Source organism: Colius striatus, chromosome 6 (assembly GCF_028858725.1).
Source record: "Colius striatus isolate bColStr4 chromosome 6, bColStr4.1.hap1, whole genome shotgun sequence".
NCBI lineage: Eukaryota > Metazoa > Chordata > Aves > Coliiformes > Coliidae > Colius > Colius striatus.
Window position 1 is genome coordinate 11,272,357 of NC_084764.1, and position 19,523 is coordinate 11,291,879.

Here is a 19,523-nt window from a genome sequence, read left to right on the forward strand (position 1 = left end):
TCTTAAAAGGTGATCGTGGAGGCGTCTAATTGGCTCAGCCCCAGAAGTGGGTTTGGCTCAGAGCTGGGGAGAGTTTCAAGCAACTTCTTAGAGGAGCCATCTTTACAGCCCCTTCCCCATTACCAAAAACGGCTGTCATGTCAAACCATGACATTTGCTTATTGTGAAATTCAAAGAGAATATTACTTTACATTTTACCATGAAACCATTTAAAAGCATTAAACCTCTACTTCTCTTTCCACAAAAGAATCACTTGTAAAAGAAACTCACTTTGATTTAACTGAATTGAACCAAAGACAGCACCTCATTCTAGACATTCACACAGGATGCTACCATGCTACCAGAGAGGGATGTATCCATAAGGTTTTTTATACCTTCAGTTTGCAGTTAAAAAGAGGGCACTCTAGGTCTTGCACTGTACGTTTCATGAGCATGAAATTCTGGTCAGCTAGAAATGTTTTAACTGCATCACAAGATCAGGTTCACCAAGCAGCCAGGCTATCCATACTTTAGATATAACAAAGTATAACAGACAAATAGCTTGTATAGTCTCAGAGTACCATGCTCGTACTTCAGCTAGCAGGCTCTTTACTGCAATTCACAATGCCATCCATTGTGGACATTGTTCACTAAGTTTTCATGCATTTTCTTTTTCGGTTGCAGTGGACTCTAACTATTCCAACATCACTAACTGGTAGTTTTGGAGAGGGTAGAGTGGTTTTTGGAATCTGATCATGCACGAGACCTATACATTTTGCCCAGTAACCTGTCACAATACCTTGGTTGGTATTTCTTTCCAAGAGAGCGTGATCCGTCCAGAGCATGGTAAGGACAAATGGTTAAAGTTGCAGGCAAAGCAAAAAGAGACCAGTTTCCTTGAAAGTGGCTTATTTACTTATTTACACAGTGGTCTGTGGATCCAGTGCTTTTTCTTAATTTCATACAGGTGATTCGGAAGAACAGCTGTTTGAGTGAGGATGGCATTTGTCTTACACTTGTAAGGACTAAAGTTAAATTTCTTGCTCTTGTATTAGCTTTAGTGTCCTTGTATGTGTATCAGTATAGTATTACTTACTTATTGCATATTGGTGTTGTGATGATAATTGTGATAAAAGTTGAGAGGCTTTCATATAATACAGTAATAAGCATAACAAACTGAAGAATATGTATCAGGTGCTTTTAAGAACACATACTTTATTATCTTTAAAATAACTTGTCTCCTGGTGGAGCCAGATAGCAGCTATTTATCTATGACAGAAAAACTAGTAAGCATCTTTCTTCTGGAGAACTTTTGTATTGGAACGTTTTCCTGTTCATACATTGAAACTAGAAAAAACTTTTTTATTATTAAGGACTGGGAAGTGACAGGAATGATTGCTTGAGAAGCTGAAGCTTTTGACAACAAATTAGACACACACAAGCAAGGTATTGCTTACATACAGTTCCTCCTGCTTAGAGCAATGTGATCAAGTAGATGAGCTCCTTATGTTTGCACTTCGTATGATGTTCATTAACAGAACATTCACATCAGGTCTAGAAATTGTCCCAGAGTGAGATACAGCATCTTTTTTTGAGATCTTGTCTTTAAGGGATTCTTTTAAAGTACAGAATAAATAATTGTACGTGCTTAAGATTGATTAAGTATTGCACAAAACCTCAAGTCCACCTTTTTGATGATCATCCATCAATCAATTATAATGATATGCTGAAGCCTGTATCATGGCATTAATTTGACAGTATTTTATAAAACCTGTTTTTATGGCATGATGCTGTGAACTCTAGTTTAACATCTTTCTCTTTTTTTCCCCATACTAAGTACAAATGAATCATTTTTTCTTTTCAGTTCTTCCTAACATGGTACTATACCTTATTATAGAAGAATATCATGAAGCTGACATGGAAATATTTACAACATCATTTGCATTTTGGCAGTTAGTTACTCAAGCCACAGCTTTGGAAATTAATAATGAACTTCAGATATTGTAAAATCACCTGTATCTAGATAGGTAATTAGTAATCATAATGTGATGGCCGTCTTTACAGAGTCTTTTCAGTTTCATTGTCTGAAGATGGGTGAGAAGAAACAGTGAAGGATTTTGCAGCCTAGACATCTGTAAATTTATTATTTTTATTTTAATGTAAGAGATAACTAAGGATGCTCATATGTTACGCAGCAATTCCCTAGCTAGACGGTGGTCCCAGACTGGCATAGTGATTTTAAAACCACGCTGAACATGGTTGCAGATCGATCATGCAAAATCTGCCCCCCCAGTTGATTTTTCCCCACTTGTGCACAGTGCAATGCAAAAAAAGAAAAAAGTAAATTAAACCAAAAAAGTGTGATGGGCGAGCAGGTCAACTGTGTGAGAGAATACGTGCAAAGTATACCTCAGAAACACTATAGGTGGATGAGCACGAAGGGAGCCGAGCCTGGTTGTGCAGTGGGGAAAAGAAAACATTGTTAAAAACGAAATGGTGGCACAGTAAGGGTCTCAGAAGGTTTTCTGTATAGGTGGTTCCAGCACTGATATAGTAGCAGGCAGTTCATTAAGTTTCTATGACCAGCTATTTCAGAAATTGTAAATTTATGCCTCTTAAGGTGGAAGCTTCTTAAAAGGGGGAAAAAAAAGTACTGTATTTGTAAAATAATTAAATTGATGAACCTGGAAACAACCATCAATCCTTCCTGCTCTGAATAACTGACAACATTATACTTAAGGTATTCCAGGATGAAGCTTTACCAAATTTTTTCACTGAAATATATTAGCTTTATTCTAGGTGCAATGGGGACAATGTGAAAACAGAGGATCTACTCTTCCCTGTCTAACTTTGTTTTCATATGCTCAGAATTTTGACAATGGAGGTTTTTCTTCAATCTTGCTATCCCAAAACCCAGAATAATTTGCAAAGTTAAATGACTTGTGGCCAGAAATAGGTCAGTAGAAATCTGCAGAGTATGTCCCTGAGAAACATAAAGTTCTCTGTTTAACCTTTCAGCAGTTAACTGGTGACACTACAGTTTTACTGATTGCTTAAGAAATACTTTATTTATACAAGATATCGATTTTCCGTACTATTAATCACTCAGACATAACTCAAGTACTAAAAAGGGATTCTCCAGTTATTTACAGGATATCTTTTCCTAACAAAGCTGAAAACGCTTTCTTTTGTTGAAAAAAAAATTCATCTTTCAATTATAAAGGGTAGTCTGAGGGGATTTTGGTTTTTTTTTTTACATTAACTTTTGTTAGATTAGTAATGATCTGATGACAATTGGCTGTGAAGAAATAGTAAAAGCAGCCTATTAAATAAAATTTTAAAATGACATGGTTTGTATGAATGCAATAAAAATTTCCTCTTGCTTTTTTTCCTAGGAGTGGAAAAAGAAATTAACAGATGCCTCAGCACAACGTCCTTAGACTTCAATAAAATCAGTATCTGTACAGCAGTTTCGATACATTTGTCATACAGAAAGCAACAAAAATTTCCACATGAATTACTAGTGGCCACTTGCTGACTCAGGTGTTATGGTGGACTGAGTAGAGAACACAGTACTCAGAAAAAGTCTGTCATGAATATTCTTCAATCTCAGATGTGTATTTCATAATTCATCAAAATATAAAATGTCAATTCCAGGAAAATGTTACATTCACATTTGTCTTTGTTCATTTATGTCTCCATTACATACTTTTGTACGGTTGTTCTTTCTCGATTGAAAATTTTGTTCCTTTCTGGCATTATTTTGTTTGCTCTTATAGATAACCAAGGAAACCTGAAACACTTCACAACATCGTAAGTGTTGATATACTCAACACTTTCTTCATCTGATGAAGTGCATTCCTATAGTGAGATGATTTGCAGAAGGATTACATAAAAAACAGAAGGTTCCTTTCGACAAATGCAAAGGGCAGAAAACGCAGTTTTTAGAAATCAAATGTTATACTTAAACAGTGTCTTTTGCAAAACAAACCCCAGACATTGCTTTGAATGCTTTCTAAGAAAGATAAGGTGCGCTTTTGCTCTGAACAGGGTTTCTTTCTATTCACCTAAGACTTTTGGATGAAGATTCTCATAATTAATGTCAAACCATTGTTACCATGGTTTGTCTTGCAACAGCACAGAAAAAGAAGAGCCATTAGCTTCCATTTTACATGTGAGGGTCCAAAGAATGCTGTAACAGCATGAAACATCACAACAGCAGTTTTTAAAGTGTTAGCAACTACATAAACAGAACCAGCAACAGATGAGGAGGTTTGAAATTACACTTGCTCATCTTGTCCACTCCTCACCCTGCCTTATAAGTTGTATGCTGACACTTGTGTACTTCTTTAATGGTCTAGTAGACAATTACTATAAGTGGAATACTGTTACTTTCCTTGTCAAATTATCCTGTTATCTAATTATCCATATTTTCATTAATATCTAGGCTAAACATATCATTTAATGTCAATCTCATTCCTATGAGTAATCACTTTAAATCATTTTGTATTTTCTTTTTAATAGTTCCAGTTGTATGTAAACAAATAGTAATAATCCCTTCAATAATATATATATGTATATTTTATTCTCCCTATGCTCACATATGCAGTTTTTCTTAATCTCTTAATCTCAATGACTCCAAATTATTATTTTCTAATTCCTACATTTATAGACTCTCAATTTACCTATATAATTTTCTCATAATGATGAAATTGAAGGTATGCTGAAGTGTTCTAGTCTCAAAATAATTTAATGTTCTTGAGAAAAGGATTATGCTCATATCATACTTCTGCACAGTGATTCGGTTTTCAATGGGCTCACAAAATGTGACTGTTTAATCTTCTGCACATATAAAATTTCCTGATGGTTTCTATGTCATTACTTTCTTGATAACTAGTCTCCATTTTTGAGCATCTGCCTTATTATAACTCTTTGTAAGTATATTGCTTCTGTATTATTAAAATTAAATGCCAATACTTTTCCAACCTCCTCTGATTATTCTGCAATCTATCGCTTACTCTGCTTAGAATTTGTCAAATATGAACTCCAGTGAACATTTACTCCTTCTCTCGAAGTTTTTTTCTTCTTCTCTGGAGGTTTTCAAAACCTGCCTGGGATGTGTTCCTGTATGACCTAGTCTAGGTAGACCTGCTTTAGCAGGGGGGTGGGATTAGATGATCTTTAGAGGTCCCTTCCAACTCCTACCATTCTGTGATTCTGTGATTGCTTCCAGGTTGAGAGAGAGGGCAGCTCTCATTTTCTATGCTACTTGCCAAGCCCTACATATTACAAGAGCTGAACTTAATGTGCTAACATTTGAGCTGTTGGGCTCTTTTTCCCTGTGAACATTAAATTAAGGGACCATGTTGCCAGTCATGGAAATTCTCCACCGTGAGAATGATTTTTAAATTATTTATTTACATCAACTGAGAATCTGGTTCAAAGGCTGCAAGAGAAATTTCTTCTTACTTTGAGGGCCCTTCTGTCTTGACTCAGATCTTTAATAACAGAATATTAAGACCAGGAATAAGAGCCCCATAAATGTAATCTTTGAACACAATAAAAGAAGGCAAGTACTTCAAGTAAGACAGACATTGCATGCACGTATCTCTGCGAGACACAGCTCTGTATGAAAAATTAAAATCCAATATTCGGCCTCTGCTATCAATTCTGGGAAATTTTTCTTGAACAAAACCAGAATCTTTGATTTGGAACCATGCTGGTCTAAAGCTACACAAAAAATTCTTTGGCATATTACTTGTTAACTTTGTGTAGAACTTCTACAGTTAGATATGGTTTCTTTCTTTTTTTTTTTTTTTCCTGAGAGCTTTCCATAATAATTTTCTGCAGAATTTAAATTTGCATTTAAAATTCTTAGCCTGCATAATTAAAATAAATATTCAAAACACAGATTGAAGCAGTATTGTTCTGTTGGATTTCAGCTGAACTCCATGCTTTCAGGAAGGTGTCCATTTTAGCAAGTATTATGAGTTCTGAAATACAAACCAGTCAGCTGTTTCGCTATTAATCATCTCAGTATCTAATAAACCATTTTTGCTACTGCTACATTAATTTGAACAGTATGGGAATGCCAACATGTCCAAGTGATAGAATGCTAACTTTTCTAAACTATATTTAAATTCAGCTTCAAATACCAGTCTCTAGTAAAGGTCAAAGAATTAAGCCAGGGAAAGTACTGGAATAGCATCAAGAATGAAGATCTCAAGAAGAAATGGAAAAAAAAATCTCAGGCCAGGGTAACTTTTGTTGTATATGGTTATGCATTACTGCTGATATTAAAAGTAATGTTTTGAAATTAAAACTACTCAACCCCCCGAAACTGCTTCATTAACTCAATTTTGATGCATGTTTTCAGAGTCATATTAATTTCACTATCTAACAGGCTTTCTAAACTTTTGGTGGAATCTGGCATATTCTGCAGAATTCCAATGTTTCCTACATATTTCCAATGGCCTTTGAATGTAATCTGGAAAGTATGCCTTTGCAATTCATTCTGGAACAAAGTTTCCACCTTAATAGCATATACAATTGTGCAATAGCATTTAATTTTCACTCATGGGGCTGGCTACCAGATACTACATGCTCCCCCTTCCACATCATTCGATACATTTGCCACATTGTAGGAGTATTAACAATGTACATCTGAAAAAGAACAATTCCAAAAGCAGTATGGAAGAGATGGAAACTATTTCAAAGATGAACTATTAACAGATCTGTCATTATTTTCTTTCCAATTGCCCACTATTTAGTAAGGATTTGTTCTTTTCTTTGATCTGTCATTTGTATACTGCCTTTTAAAATGCTGCCTGATCTAAAACATTCATTAATACAATGTGATTCTGAGAAGCAGTGATAAAGCAGCAGATTTCAGTTATATGTTATTGTACTTGCAATGTGCCCTGCTTGTTTTAAGAAACTTCAAGAGCATATGCAGAATATGATGGACAATTTTTAGTTCTCAATCTCACTTTCTCACTTACATTGTGTAGGGTATGGCCATGATATAAAAAAATAGCACATAGGAATGGGAGAATTTTATGACAACTAATTCATCATGGCTAATGTGGTCACAGCTTTTAATCAGAATCTTTTCCCCATCTGACATTCTGTGAAATCATGTGTGATCAGAACACTTCTTTTTTGTAGCACAGTGTTTCATGACATAGATTTTTTTGGACTTATTCACTAGTACTAAACCATGAATTTAAGAATGACGAGTTTAAAATAAAGGAACTTGCTTTGTCTTGATTGTAGCTAATAAATTTGAGCTATGTAAAATATCACACAATTCATACTCCCAAAAATTAGTTTCTTAAAGATCTGCCAGGGAAAAGATACACTCCTGTAATCACATTTATGTTACAGAAAGCTGCAATATATTAGCAGCTTGATTTCCTTGTATTTGACCTGCAAAAGATTGTAAGTTCAGGGACTTTTATTTGACAATAACCAGAAATTAAATTTATGTCAGATAAACAGTTGGATTTGCAAAAGCATCCAAAAGGGGTTAAAATTATCAAATAATTTTCATTATCAAAATTATCTTGCCCTATATAACGATAGTGGATTATGCATAAGAATGACAGTGCTGAGAATGACAACAGTCATAGAGTATGGAAGACACAAACCGAACATGAATCTAAAGAAAGTATTTTGAGAGTCTTCAGTGGATGTATGTGCAAAGGGAAAAACAGTTACTGACTTATGCATCTACTACGCTCAGAATTGTCTCTTTTTTCCTGATTTTCACAATATATTAAGTTACGCAACTTAAACTCACTTACGTACAACTGCTGAAAAGCTGACCTTAATTTATGGGGTGAATTACTGAACATGAGGATTCTGCTGTCTGTATATCAGACTTGACTTGCTCATCTCTGTGAAAAACAGGTGTCATGACTGATATACTAGATCTTAATACTTTTTACACAATTTGTTTTGCATTAAAGAACAAACCTAACACATAAGAAATACGCTGGAGATTAGTCTGCTAAAAAAAAACAGCAACAAAATTTGCACAGCTGGCATTCAACTGAATATTAACCTCTTTTGTGACATAAAATAGAGACTCAAAAAGGCAAAGACATATGTACATGTGAACTTATATGCTTTTGGGTTACCTTATATCAGCCATAGTTTTCAGTTCAGGTAAGGCTTTCAATCACTGGCAGAAGATATTTTAATCCTTGAAATTAAGGATATATGTTTTATTTTCTGCTAAGTGTAATATTCATGAAAATTTCTGATGTGGAACTTCAATTTTGGAAAGAGATTTCTTTTTAGAGGCTGTAAAGTCAAGCATTTTGATCAACATTCATTAAAATATAGTAGGACATTCTTTTAGTCCTGTCAATTATGTCAGGTTTCTCACACACATTAAAATGAAACCCCAACTAGAAAAGAAAGAAAACACAAAGGGATAAAGGGAGAGAGAAAGAAAAAAGATGGGGATGAGAGGACAAACCAATCAGATTTGGTGTTACCAGCCAGTGGATGTTTTAAAATAAAACAGATCACTGAGTGAAATCATGCATTTACTCAGAGATCATCCTTTGACATTGCCTTCTAGGAGATCTCAGAGCTCCTCCAGCTTTAGATGGAGCTACATGTAAATATTAGAAAATGAACTGAAAAAGCAACCTGTTCTCTTTTCATGTGGTTTTTTTTTTCTTTTATTCTTTGTTTTTGTGTTTTGTTTTGTTTGTTTTTTAAAGAAATCACAGCATAACACATTTCTCATTGACTCTGGTAGAGTATTTCAAGACATCAAAGCGCTTTGAACAACACAGACATACAATCTCATTAAACTTCGAATGTGGAAACGAGGTATTGATTAATGTGGCTTTTTTTTCAGTATAGGAAAAGCTAATGAATCTCTGCTACACTGCTCATGTATTTATTTGCTTGTTTATTGATAACGCTGCATTCTAGGATTTATTTCCATCATAAATAACTTTTTACAGGTAAATTTTTATGTTTGGTAACCTCAATTAGGATTTACTGATTTTTGTAAGACTTTTTGTCTAAATATGTATTTTGAGTTGTGAAATTAAATCCTGGGCCATCAGATAAAGAAATATAATACTATATTAGGTGTTAGTGGGTGTCCATAAAAAAAAAAATAGGTGTAGCCCACCACCTAAATAAGCTGCATCTTCTGCACATGCACATGCATTATGCATCTAGACTTGTCTGTCGTGACCCATTAAAACACATAGGTCACAATTCCACAGTCTTCAAAAGCAGCATAGAAACTGTAGCTGTCCTGAATTTTCCTCCATGTGGGTTCAGTGGTCTTGAATGTCTCCCACTGAAACAGTGCCTCATTTATGTACCTCTTCTGTGCCTCTTCTGATCTACAGTGTAACTAAAAACCTCTTCCCAAAACACAAGATGAAAAGATAAAGCCTCACAGACAGTGAGGAATGCTACAGATGCCTCTAGCTATAACTTGTATAAACAAACAGTAATTGGCTTCATTTTCTACACTACGATCAATTTAAATGGTGGCATTACTGGAAAGAGGTGTGTAATTTATACTTCTCCTCCCTTTCTTTATGCTCAGTAAAGTAAGTTTCGCAGAGAGCAGCTGTAGAACAGTATTATAGAACAGAGAGGATGGCTTGTCCTGGAACAAAGGCAATACATACAAAACCAAAACAAAAGATCAAAAATCATGGAAGCAGGAAAGGCAAAGAGAGTGCATAAGAAAAATGAAAATAATTAGCACTTAAGAAAGTACTAAAAGGAAGTAAAGTGGAAAAAAGTGAAAAATTGGATGTCTGAAAAAGAGGTAATTGTTGAGATGAAACTTTAACAGAATGGCTTGGACTGCACATGATCAGCATCTTGGTATGGATTACATCCTATGTTTTAAACCATTTATTACGGTGAAACACTATGCAGAGTGGGTACTGATATAGGTATCTGCCTGTTAAGTATGTCCATACAAATACAAAAAAAGCAGATGGAACTAATTATTAGGAAAACAGTGGATTCACTCTTATAAACCTCACATGAATGTGTCTCATTTACTCTTTATTTACTCAGTTTTGGTTTCTGTTTTAAAGGCTAGATATACATGAAATATTCAACTTCCTTGTAATGGCCTTATGAAGAATCAAATGCAAAAACTGTGAGCACTATAAAAGTTTAATTATATTTTAAGATGGGAACCAGTAATCTGAAGATAAGTCACTTCTCCATGTAACAGACAGCTAAAGAGACAATGAACAACACAGATCGGAGAAGTGGTTTAATCATGATCACCAAATTACAGGCACTTCAAGAAAGTCATTACTACCTCTTATTTGTGGTGAGATTCAAAGCTAACTAACTAGCAGTCTGCCTTCAGTAGGTTGTTCTATGTGTAGCACAGAAACAAACAAAATGTGACCCAACAGCAATAAGAATACTGAAATAAAAATTATGGGATGGTGAGAAATGGAAAAGCCCCTTCCCTCCCTCCCCTCACCTCCCCCTTCAAAAGGAAAAGTGTAGGCTATAGAAGAAAACTTGCAAAATAAATGTTAGAAACATATTTACTTTGAGGGATCCAACTCTACTAGCAACTCCTTTGCTTTCATCCGGCCGTCTAATTTGCTACAATGGGGGAAGATGGGTAAAAAAGACAGAAGAATAAAGAAAAAGTGAACTTAAAAAAATTTCCACACAATCAGTTAGCAGTACATGCAAGACATCAATTTGACTCTCTGAGACACCTCTAGAGGACAAAGACACAGACTCTATTTTCTGGAATAAATGATGCTTTATCATGGCATTTTACACGTGCTTTGTTGATCATTTTTATTTCAATATATTACCAATCTGGCACATATGTTGCATGCTGAATTCACTAACATTTTTAAAAGAATACATATTACTTATCTGATTTGGATATGAATAATCATGAAGTCCTAAAACTCTAACTGAAGAAAAAAACACCCTATACCTTCTACAAATCACATGGTCATAGTATGCTACAACTGGGAGTATCTGGCCTGGCAAGTATCACAATGGATACCTGACAGAATGCAATACATATTCCTATTGACCCAGGCCTAGAGATTTTAGCCACTGCTATCGAGATTCCCAGTTAAAAATTATGCTGCCCAACCAGAAAATTTTAATGCCAGACCAACACTAGATTTTTGTTTTAAACATACCATGTATATAACCTCTCCCCCAACATCTCCTACCTGATTACGTTTTCTTGAGTATATATGATTTTTTCTAGATGATGCAGAGAATGGAAGAAACAAATAAGGTAGCTGCTAAAAAGGCTTTGTTTTGGTAAAAGCATGTAAAATAAAACATTTACAGACATATTTCTTATCAGAATTGCTGAATCCAGAAAATAAACCTCTTTTACTGATAAATTAAAATTGTGTCATGTCATTTGAAGTAGAGAAGACAACAAAAATAAAAATAACTTTAGGGATATCCCTCCAGTCTGAGTCAAGACTAAATTCAAAGTTTTTATTATCCGATGGTTGTTTCACAGCTTATGTTATGCAAAGTCCCACACAACTGAGGTGAACCCTTGCAAATCACATTAACTGTCTTTTCTTTCAAAAATCTCAGGAAGGAAGCCAAAGACCGAATGAACCATGGAATTTAAAACTATGCTTTATGCTCTCTGGAGCACACTAGCAAAAGTACACATTAGAGATTTTTCTTGACCCATGCAAAATGGAGAAATTCATATTCAAAACATAGTCAGCTGAATGTTTTCCTTGCACTCATTCTCAAGAAAAGAATGCAACTAATATATTAACAATTTACATTTTTAGCTCTGACGGGATGTCCACTAGCAAAATACATGGGACACGTTTATGTAAACTGTTGCTTTCCTTCTCTGGTCTTAAGGCATTAAAATAGTATTTGTTTTGAACCCTCAGGTGAAACACTCACTCACTTTACAATTTTCATGAGACTTCAAGAAATTACAGTATATTGACCAAGAAAAAAATCTGTAATTAGTAAATAAAATAGATCTCCTTTAGAAGACAGATTCAATTAAAGTATATGAAGTTGTAACCTACTTGCTGTATCTTTCCTAATTAAAAAAAGAAAAAAAGAAAAGAAATTAAAGAAGCCTCAAGAGGGGAAAAAAGATCCTTAAATATCCTGGCTGAGCTATTACAAGTTGCAGACAGTAGTTCATAATCAAGTAGAACCCCAATTCATGTTACTAATATGAAACTGTTTTCAAAACTAATGTATTTAATTTTGTTTTGAAGAAAGAGAAATAAGAAAAAAAACCTGATAATCTCACATAATGACATGGAATACAACATTAAGAAAAATGCTACATATGACAGAAACTTGGGGAAAAGTTGTAAATGACAGCAATATGCATTGCCCTTCAGTGAAAAGGTTTTTCTTACTTACCAATGTGTGTATTGTGGTTGCTCAAATGGTACTGAAGGTTTAGGATTAAATCAGAAATGAGATTGGTGATACTGCAGGTGCATATAACTGACGTTATTTACTCTTTCTTTCTTCAAAATATTCAGAAGAATATATGCACAGCATGTACAATGCAAACAATAAAATCATAAATGCTTGAAAATACAAATTACAAGAAGAAAGGCTACAGTTAATTCTTGTTTTACATCCACAACACAGTTAATATACATGATAATGTGTCTTCTACAAAAACCCTGCAGAACACAACTTGGACACTTCTCAAAGGAGGAATCAGAGTATTGCAGAAGTTATGCTACATCTGTTCTGGGAATTACATGGTGTATTACCAAGAAGGCAAAGGATGGTAGAATTTTCTCTTTTTTTTTCTTCATGGCAATTGCCACAGAACAGAAGCCAGGCACATCCTTATCTCTCTCTGGTCAACTCCTGTATGATGTTCTAGAAGTTCACTGATAAACTAGTATTTCAGAAAATGGCACAGATTATACACTCCTTGTTTTTCAGAAGCTCATCTAGACACAAGAAGCTCATCATCGATGAACACTTGTAGTTAGAATTCTAAGATTAGAATGAAAGATTTAAGTGTTCTAAATCAAAAGCAGGTATATTTCTGTGCCCATCAGTCACCTGTATGACCTAGAAATGAGTAATCTGATTTTTCTCTTTTCTATTTCATTTGTGAAATGAAAACGATACTTCTAAGCAAAACATAAGACTAATAAGAAGAACCTCAACAGTGACATTGAAACCAAATCTGTTTGTCTCAAGTGTAACGATTTTTTTTTTAAGTACCATAACATAAGCTCAATGTGTGGATTAACAGATGAAGCAGGAGCGACACTAAGTAGTTATTGGCAAAATGTTATCTGAAAGATGTCAGGGTTTTGGAACATTTTGAAGGAGGAGAATGAAGATACTCAATGTAATGAAGGAAGAAAAATGTTTGGTAGGGAACACTCCAGGAAACTGGCAGGGTACAATACACTAACAATTAAGAAAAATGCATTACATTTACATCCCTTTCTTATTCACAAGGGAATAACAGTTGGAGTTAATAGCTAAAGACTAGCCACAGATGTCCCTATTGTGGTATCTGAAGAAAAAGGTGGAATTACAATGGAAGTAGAATGAGATAGGAAGCCAGTGGAAGACAACATAGGAAGCAGGGAAACTAGAACCAAACAGTGGGCAAAGAGAAGCTCAAATATGCTTAATGGACTTTTTAGAAGATCAGTGAAAGACTTAGGTACCAAAGAACAGACAATGTTTTCTAAGCAGAAGTCTCAAATATGGTTTCATTATTAATCTTCTGCCTTCTAACAGAGCCCATAATAAATGCATCCCTGTTTATCTGCATCCCTGATTTTACTAATTGCCTTAAGGGATGTGCCATTAAAAATGAATATCCTCTTCTGAATTCTAAATCATGAAACTTGCGTGCATCGTATTTGACAATGTGACTACACATACTGTTAATATTTATGAAGTTCTTCCTTTTTAGGGTTTTGGATGTGAAACAGTGTCATTCACAAGTTTCTAGAAGTTATAAGAAAAGAAGATCTCCTTTGTTTTTCCAGATTTTACCTGTCATTACTTCCTTCCAGTTACTGTTTCATCACAATATGCAGGGCATCATAGTAAGAAAGAAATTATCTGTTTTGGAAATCTAGAACAAAACTGTACATATCATGCCCATACCTTGTTTTTCTTCCTTCAGCAGAATTCTACAATATACTCAAAATCTGTTTCTTTTTTTTCTCCCAAGGGCTGTTCCAATTGGCCGAGGCAAAATTTGTACAAAGAAAAGTGGGATAAATTTTTCTCCAGTGCAATGTAGCTTAAATAGCTGTCTTATGGTACAGTGAAAAGGTAGGTAAATGCATAAAAACCTGACAATGATCTTAAATTCATTGAGAAGACAAATATATTAAAGACTTACAGAAGAGAAACTAAATATGAATAATAATATAACCAAACAACCCCCATGTGAAAGGTCTTTGAAAGAATACAATATATTAACTACAAGGGTATTTAGGAGCCATCAGTAACTTACTAACAGAATCTTTTTGGGTCCTCAAGTTATTATAGGACATTCAACCAGAGAAGAAAGGGTCCAGTTGATGAAGAGAAACCATAAAGGCTATACTATGCATATTATTACACTGTTCCATAACAGAAAAATTCTATTGAAATATCTCATATAAATTCTCACATAGTTCATATTAACAGAGAAACATATCTCCTACGTGCACTCTAATTTGCAACAATTTTTAAATCAGCTGGCCAGGAAAAAAAAATTATATATTGGCCAGACCACATAAGTGAGGTGAATCTAAAGGAAATTAAACTTTATGAAGATGGAAAATGCTTTTACTGATTCTTACCAGTGTGCATCAAAGTTCCTTGTATACAACAAACTGGAAATAAGAGGAGGACAATGACACTCAAAAAACCAGGGAATGAACTGTAAAAGTTCCATGACTCGCAAGAAGTCATTTTAGTAAGTGAACTAATTACATACTGCTTGTCAACAAATTTGATGCTAAGAACTGTGACTGCCAACATCCAAATATTATATAACGAACTACAGATATGGGTGGTATGTTTTACAACCCTTACTTGTCTGGTAACAGTGGAAAATACTGATACAGAAATCTGAATTCCAACCCCAAGTCTCTTCTCTAATAAGAACAATGCTCTACATCAAGTGAGTAGTTTCTACTGCTAACTAAGAGTTTAGTATATTTTTAATATTGCAGCAAATCTATTCAAGTTAAAAAATGTACTATGTATAACTTCTACATTCATGTATGAAAAACAGACTTGCATTTGAAAGTACGTTTAGTTCTGCAGTTTTAGACCAGACAAACACAAATTAGATGAAGCTTCCTAAATAAATGGGGAATATTTTAAAACAAAGGGAATACAAGCTTCTATAACAAAGACATACATTCTCAGTCAATAAACATATTGATGCATTATGCTGCAATATGGCATAAATGTTTTATTAGGATTATTATATTATTAAATGTTTTATTAGGTTTCTGCACTTCTTGAAAATGGTAAAATTATAAAAGGATAATGTACATGAGTGTTAAGGAATGCAAATAAAACATAGTTATTATACCAGAACAAATTTTGTTCACACTACCCAGAATAATTTTTTTTTAATGGGCACTAGTACTCACACTGTTCCATGTGAAGATGAGGGAATAAACATAATGCAGGTGGACCAATCAGTGGCAAAAAGTAATGCAATTTTCTTGCAGTTTTGGAGTTTATTAAATTTATATCATCATTAGACCAATACTCTGTTAACTCATATAATGGCAAATATAACACATAATGTTCTTATGCAGGAGATTTTGTAACACACTGGTTATTTTACACCAACATGTAGCAGCCTAGTTCTTTAAAAATACGTATTGACTTCAGTGAAATTCAAGTCAGAAATCAAATCTAAAAGTTGGTAGGTAAAACACACAGAGAAAACCAGAATACAATAAATACAAACGTGTGTTATGCAACTATTCTTAGTAAATATCCTAAATTTAATTTACATTGCAACTCTGGATATGTGACAGTTGGTGCCTTACTTTCACTATTCAGTTAATAAAATAGATAGGCTTTATGTTGCCCAAGACATGAAGAGATTATAAATGATGATGAACACGCAGTAACAAAACCAAAAAGCTACCCGCAGCAGAGGCACACGCAGCCTCATGGGAATGGTATGGTAATCACTCAAAATGGCTCTCACTGACTGTTAAGAGTGCTGGTAATCAATCAGAAGGCTTATCAAGACTGGATTGCTCCCAACAAACTGATGGAGAAAAAGCCTGAATAGTTTATGTTTCATTTTATTATATAGGGGACATGTATACACAAACACGTAGTTCTACAGTATGGTTCCCAGATCTGCCTTGTCTCAGAGCTTTCAGTTGCACACTTTCCTGTCACACAGTTGAAGTTCCCAAAACCCTTCTATCCACTCAAGGCTATATTTGTCCCAGTTCTTCCTTATCATAACCTCTTCTGTCCTAATAAAGCTGTTCCTGCCTCTTGCCTCCATGCTACTTCCTACTCTTCTCCAAAACACTCTAAGCCCTCTGTAGTCTTTTAGGAGACAGAAATGCTACTTTGGTCTACAGTAGACCACTACCACTCAACCTTTACCTCCAATTTCACTTTATTTCAATACTTTCAATCCTCTCATTTAAGCCAGCTTTGAACATTTTTTAACTGGCTGCTGGCACATTTTGCTCCCCACCTAAGCCTGCAGCCTCATTTATTCTCTGGCTTTTCTCACAAAGGAAAGCAGAATTTGCACCTCACGCTCCTGGATGAGCTTTTAAAAAACCAAACACTTGTTGCATATATTGAAAATCTGTCGGCAAACAGGAAAGAAGTTCATAGTTAAGGGAAAAAAGATCCCCAACATGATAAGTCATAGGTGGTGAAGTTTTGAAATATTTTATATATTTTTCCCAAACTGACAATTTAGTTCTGAATGTGCTTTGTTGTCCTAAGCTGAACTGAAGTTCTAAAAGCTGCAGCCTATAATAGGGATGGTCATATTTTTAAAGGACAATGTCCTTTAAACATTCTTAGACACTAAGCCAGCTTCTATCAAAGATACTTTGGTGGTCACAGTGAAAGCTGTCGCATCAATGAAGTCACTTAGAAGTGACCTGATGGTGGGACAGGTAGGTTATAAAGTGAACAAGCTAAGACATTTGCTCTCTTTGACCACTTTTAGCAGCAAAATTAAGGGAAAGATGTTTGCATCTGAGCTCAGTGTAACAAAGAAGAGATCATCTTTCTGAAAATAGACGTTCCAGTGGGACTTTAAAGGGAAGAGTAAACGTCTTTGAAGACAAGTGCATTTAAGGTTTGTTCTCAAATATCTGTAATATCCTGTACTTTATCCTTTTGACTAGGCAGGGCTGTGTTTGGAAAAATCGTGTAAAGCTTCTTGTCACTTGTTATGTCCTCATATCTATGCATCCTGAAGAGTTCAACTGTGAAAGGTGTTCTGGTTTAGCAAGGAGCAGCTTTTGGCTTAGTAACAGGGGGAGCGGGTTGCAGTGAAGACCTGGTAAAGAGTTTGCGGACTCTCCCCCGGCTCCTGGGTTCAGACCCACCGGCTGGGCCAATCTGGCGCCTCTGCCATCACTATTTAGGGGACGGGAATTTGGAATGCAAGGCAGGAGGTGTAAGAGTGATACAAGATGGAGGCGACCACGCGGACCCTTCAGCCAGAGAAGGAGGAAGGAAGGAGAAGCAATAGACCAGAGACTCCTCTGCAAGCCGTGGCGAGAATGCAAGCTGTGCCCCTGCAACCTATGGAGATCCATGGCAGGACTGAGAGCCACCAGCAGCTCCGTGTGAGTGAGCCCGGACGGGCGAGGGACTGTGTGGGGAGACGGCCATGGCCCAGGCCGTGCTGGAGAGCCTGCGCGCCGCAGAGCAGCCCCACACGAGAGGCAGAGAGGAGCTGCAGCCTTTGGAATGGGCGCGCGTCGGAGCAGCCCGTGCAGGGCTGCCATGCGTGTGAGTTACCCCACGGACTCGCAGGGAGGACTGGTGTGGAGTTCACCCGTCCTGAGGAGGGACAAATGGCAGAAGCTGTCGGGAACAGACTAACTGAAACCCCCACTGCCTGCCCTCCCGAACCGTTCAGGAGGGGACAGAGTAAAAACCCTGGGATCAGGGCTCTGAGCCCGGGAAGAGGGGAGGTGTGGCAAGAAGGTGTTCTTAAAAAGGCTGGTTGGACTCTTCATTGATGTATTACTCTGGGTTGTTTCATTTTGGTTATGTTTTGGGTTTTGGGGGTATGTTTTAGTTGATGTTGCATTAAATTATTTTCTGTTTTCTTCCCCAAACCGAGTGGCCTGGTCTGTTTTGTCCTGAACCTTAAGCGGCAATTAAGCTCTCCCTGCCCTTGAGCAATTCTCAGCCTCTTCGGTACTTGAGGCTAATCGTGGTCTTTGTTCCCTGATGGGCCTAAACCATGACAAAAGGGAAGTGGAAGGGGTTGTAAGGGTACTGGGAAAGAAAAGTTTTATCCAATAAAGCTATAGGAAACACATAATTAAAGCAGTGAGATGACAGCCTCAGAAGATGAATGTAAGGTAGAAAGATCTGAGATCTATTTCTTACGGGATGATTTCCATAAATCTACTGTAGGGCATTCAAGTGGGAAAGTCCACATAGTCATGCAAGAGAAATATGTTCCAAATGTAAGCACTTTGAATTTCTCACCTTAAGGATCCCTAATTTGTCATGACCTTTTCCTGTAAATACATTCCTACAGTTACCACTATTACTGGTTTAAATAAGAACCTCTTTACTGAAATACATGCACGTTACAGGAAATGTAAATATCAATAAATGCCTACAGAATTTTTTTTCCAAGAACATGCAATGCTACTGTGAAAGTGATCAGAAACAGATAAATAACCACTTCTTTTCAACCAAGGAAATATACTCTTGAAGTCTACTTGAAGAAATCAAATTCTACCCTGTACATAAATATCCCTTTTGAACAGATAATATGTATTTTGCTTTTTAAAATTAAACTAAATTGGTAAGCAAAATAGACACAATTCATTTCAGACACTAAAGACAAATTTTGAATGTAAAAAAATGTGAGCATTCATTTGAATCACTGGCATTACTATTAATCATCTTAACATACTCTAACACCTAATCTTGAGACATCTTCACGGTCACATAATTTTGAACTCACAATGTAATATATCATTAGAATTGTGTAATGATGTGCTGCTACAGGTAATGAACCAAGGGAGAAATGTAGAAGAAAAACCAAAACAAACTACTTTCTTGCAAATCTCTTCAAGGAACAAATACATTGCTATGCGGCTTATCTAATGTTATTGCTTAATGACTACTGTTGATTTGAGCTACTCTAAACTATCATATACTGCACTTAGAACATATAGAGTGGAACCACACCAAAGGAGCAAGTAGAAGTAGTGCATACACATTATTCCTGTATGGTTGCACAGTACCTAGGCTCAGCTATCATAGGAGATCATGCATACACATATGCACATGTTTCTTTTTAA

General features: G+C 35.7%; 1 protein-coding gene across 3 annotated transcripts in view; it reads right to left on the reverse strand.

The window, feature by feature from the left end:
• Positions 1–19,523, reverse strand: part of GPHN (gephyrin) — a 303,175-nt gene that overhangs the window by 73,092 nt on the left and 210,560 nt on the right. The window contains exon 9 of one of the 3 annotated variants that reach the window (XM_061998239.1): positions 10,546–10,602. The exons of the other annotated variants lie outside the window; for them this stretch is intronic. Within the exon in view, the coding sequence (XP_061854223.1) occupies positions 10,546–10,602 (57 nt within the window). The remainder of the gene's footprint in view (positions 1–10,545; positions 10,603–19,523) is intronic. 3 annotated transcript variants of the gene reach the window in all.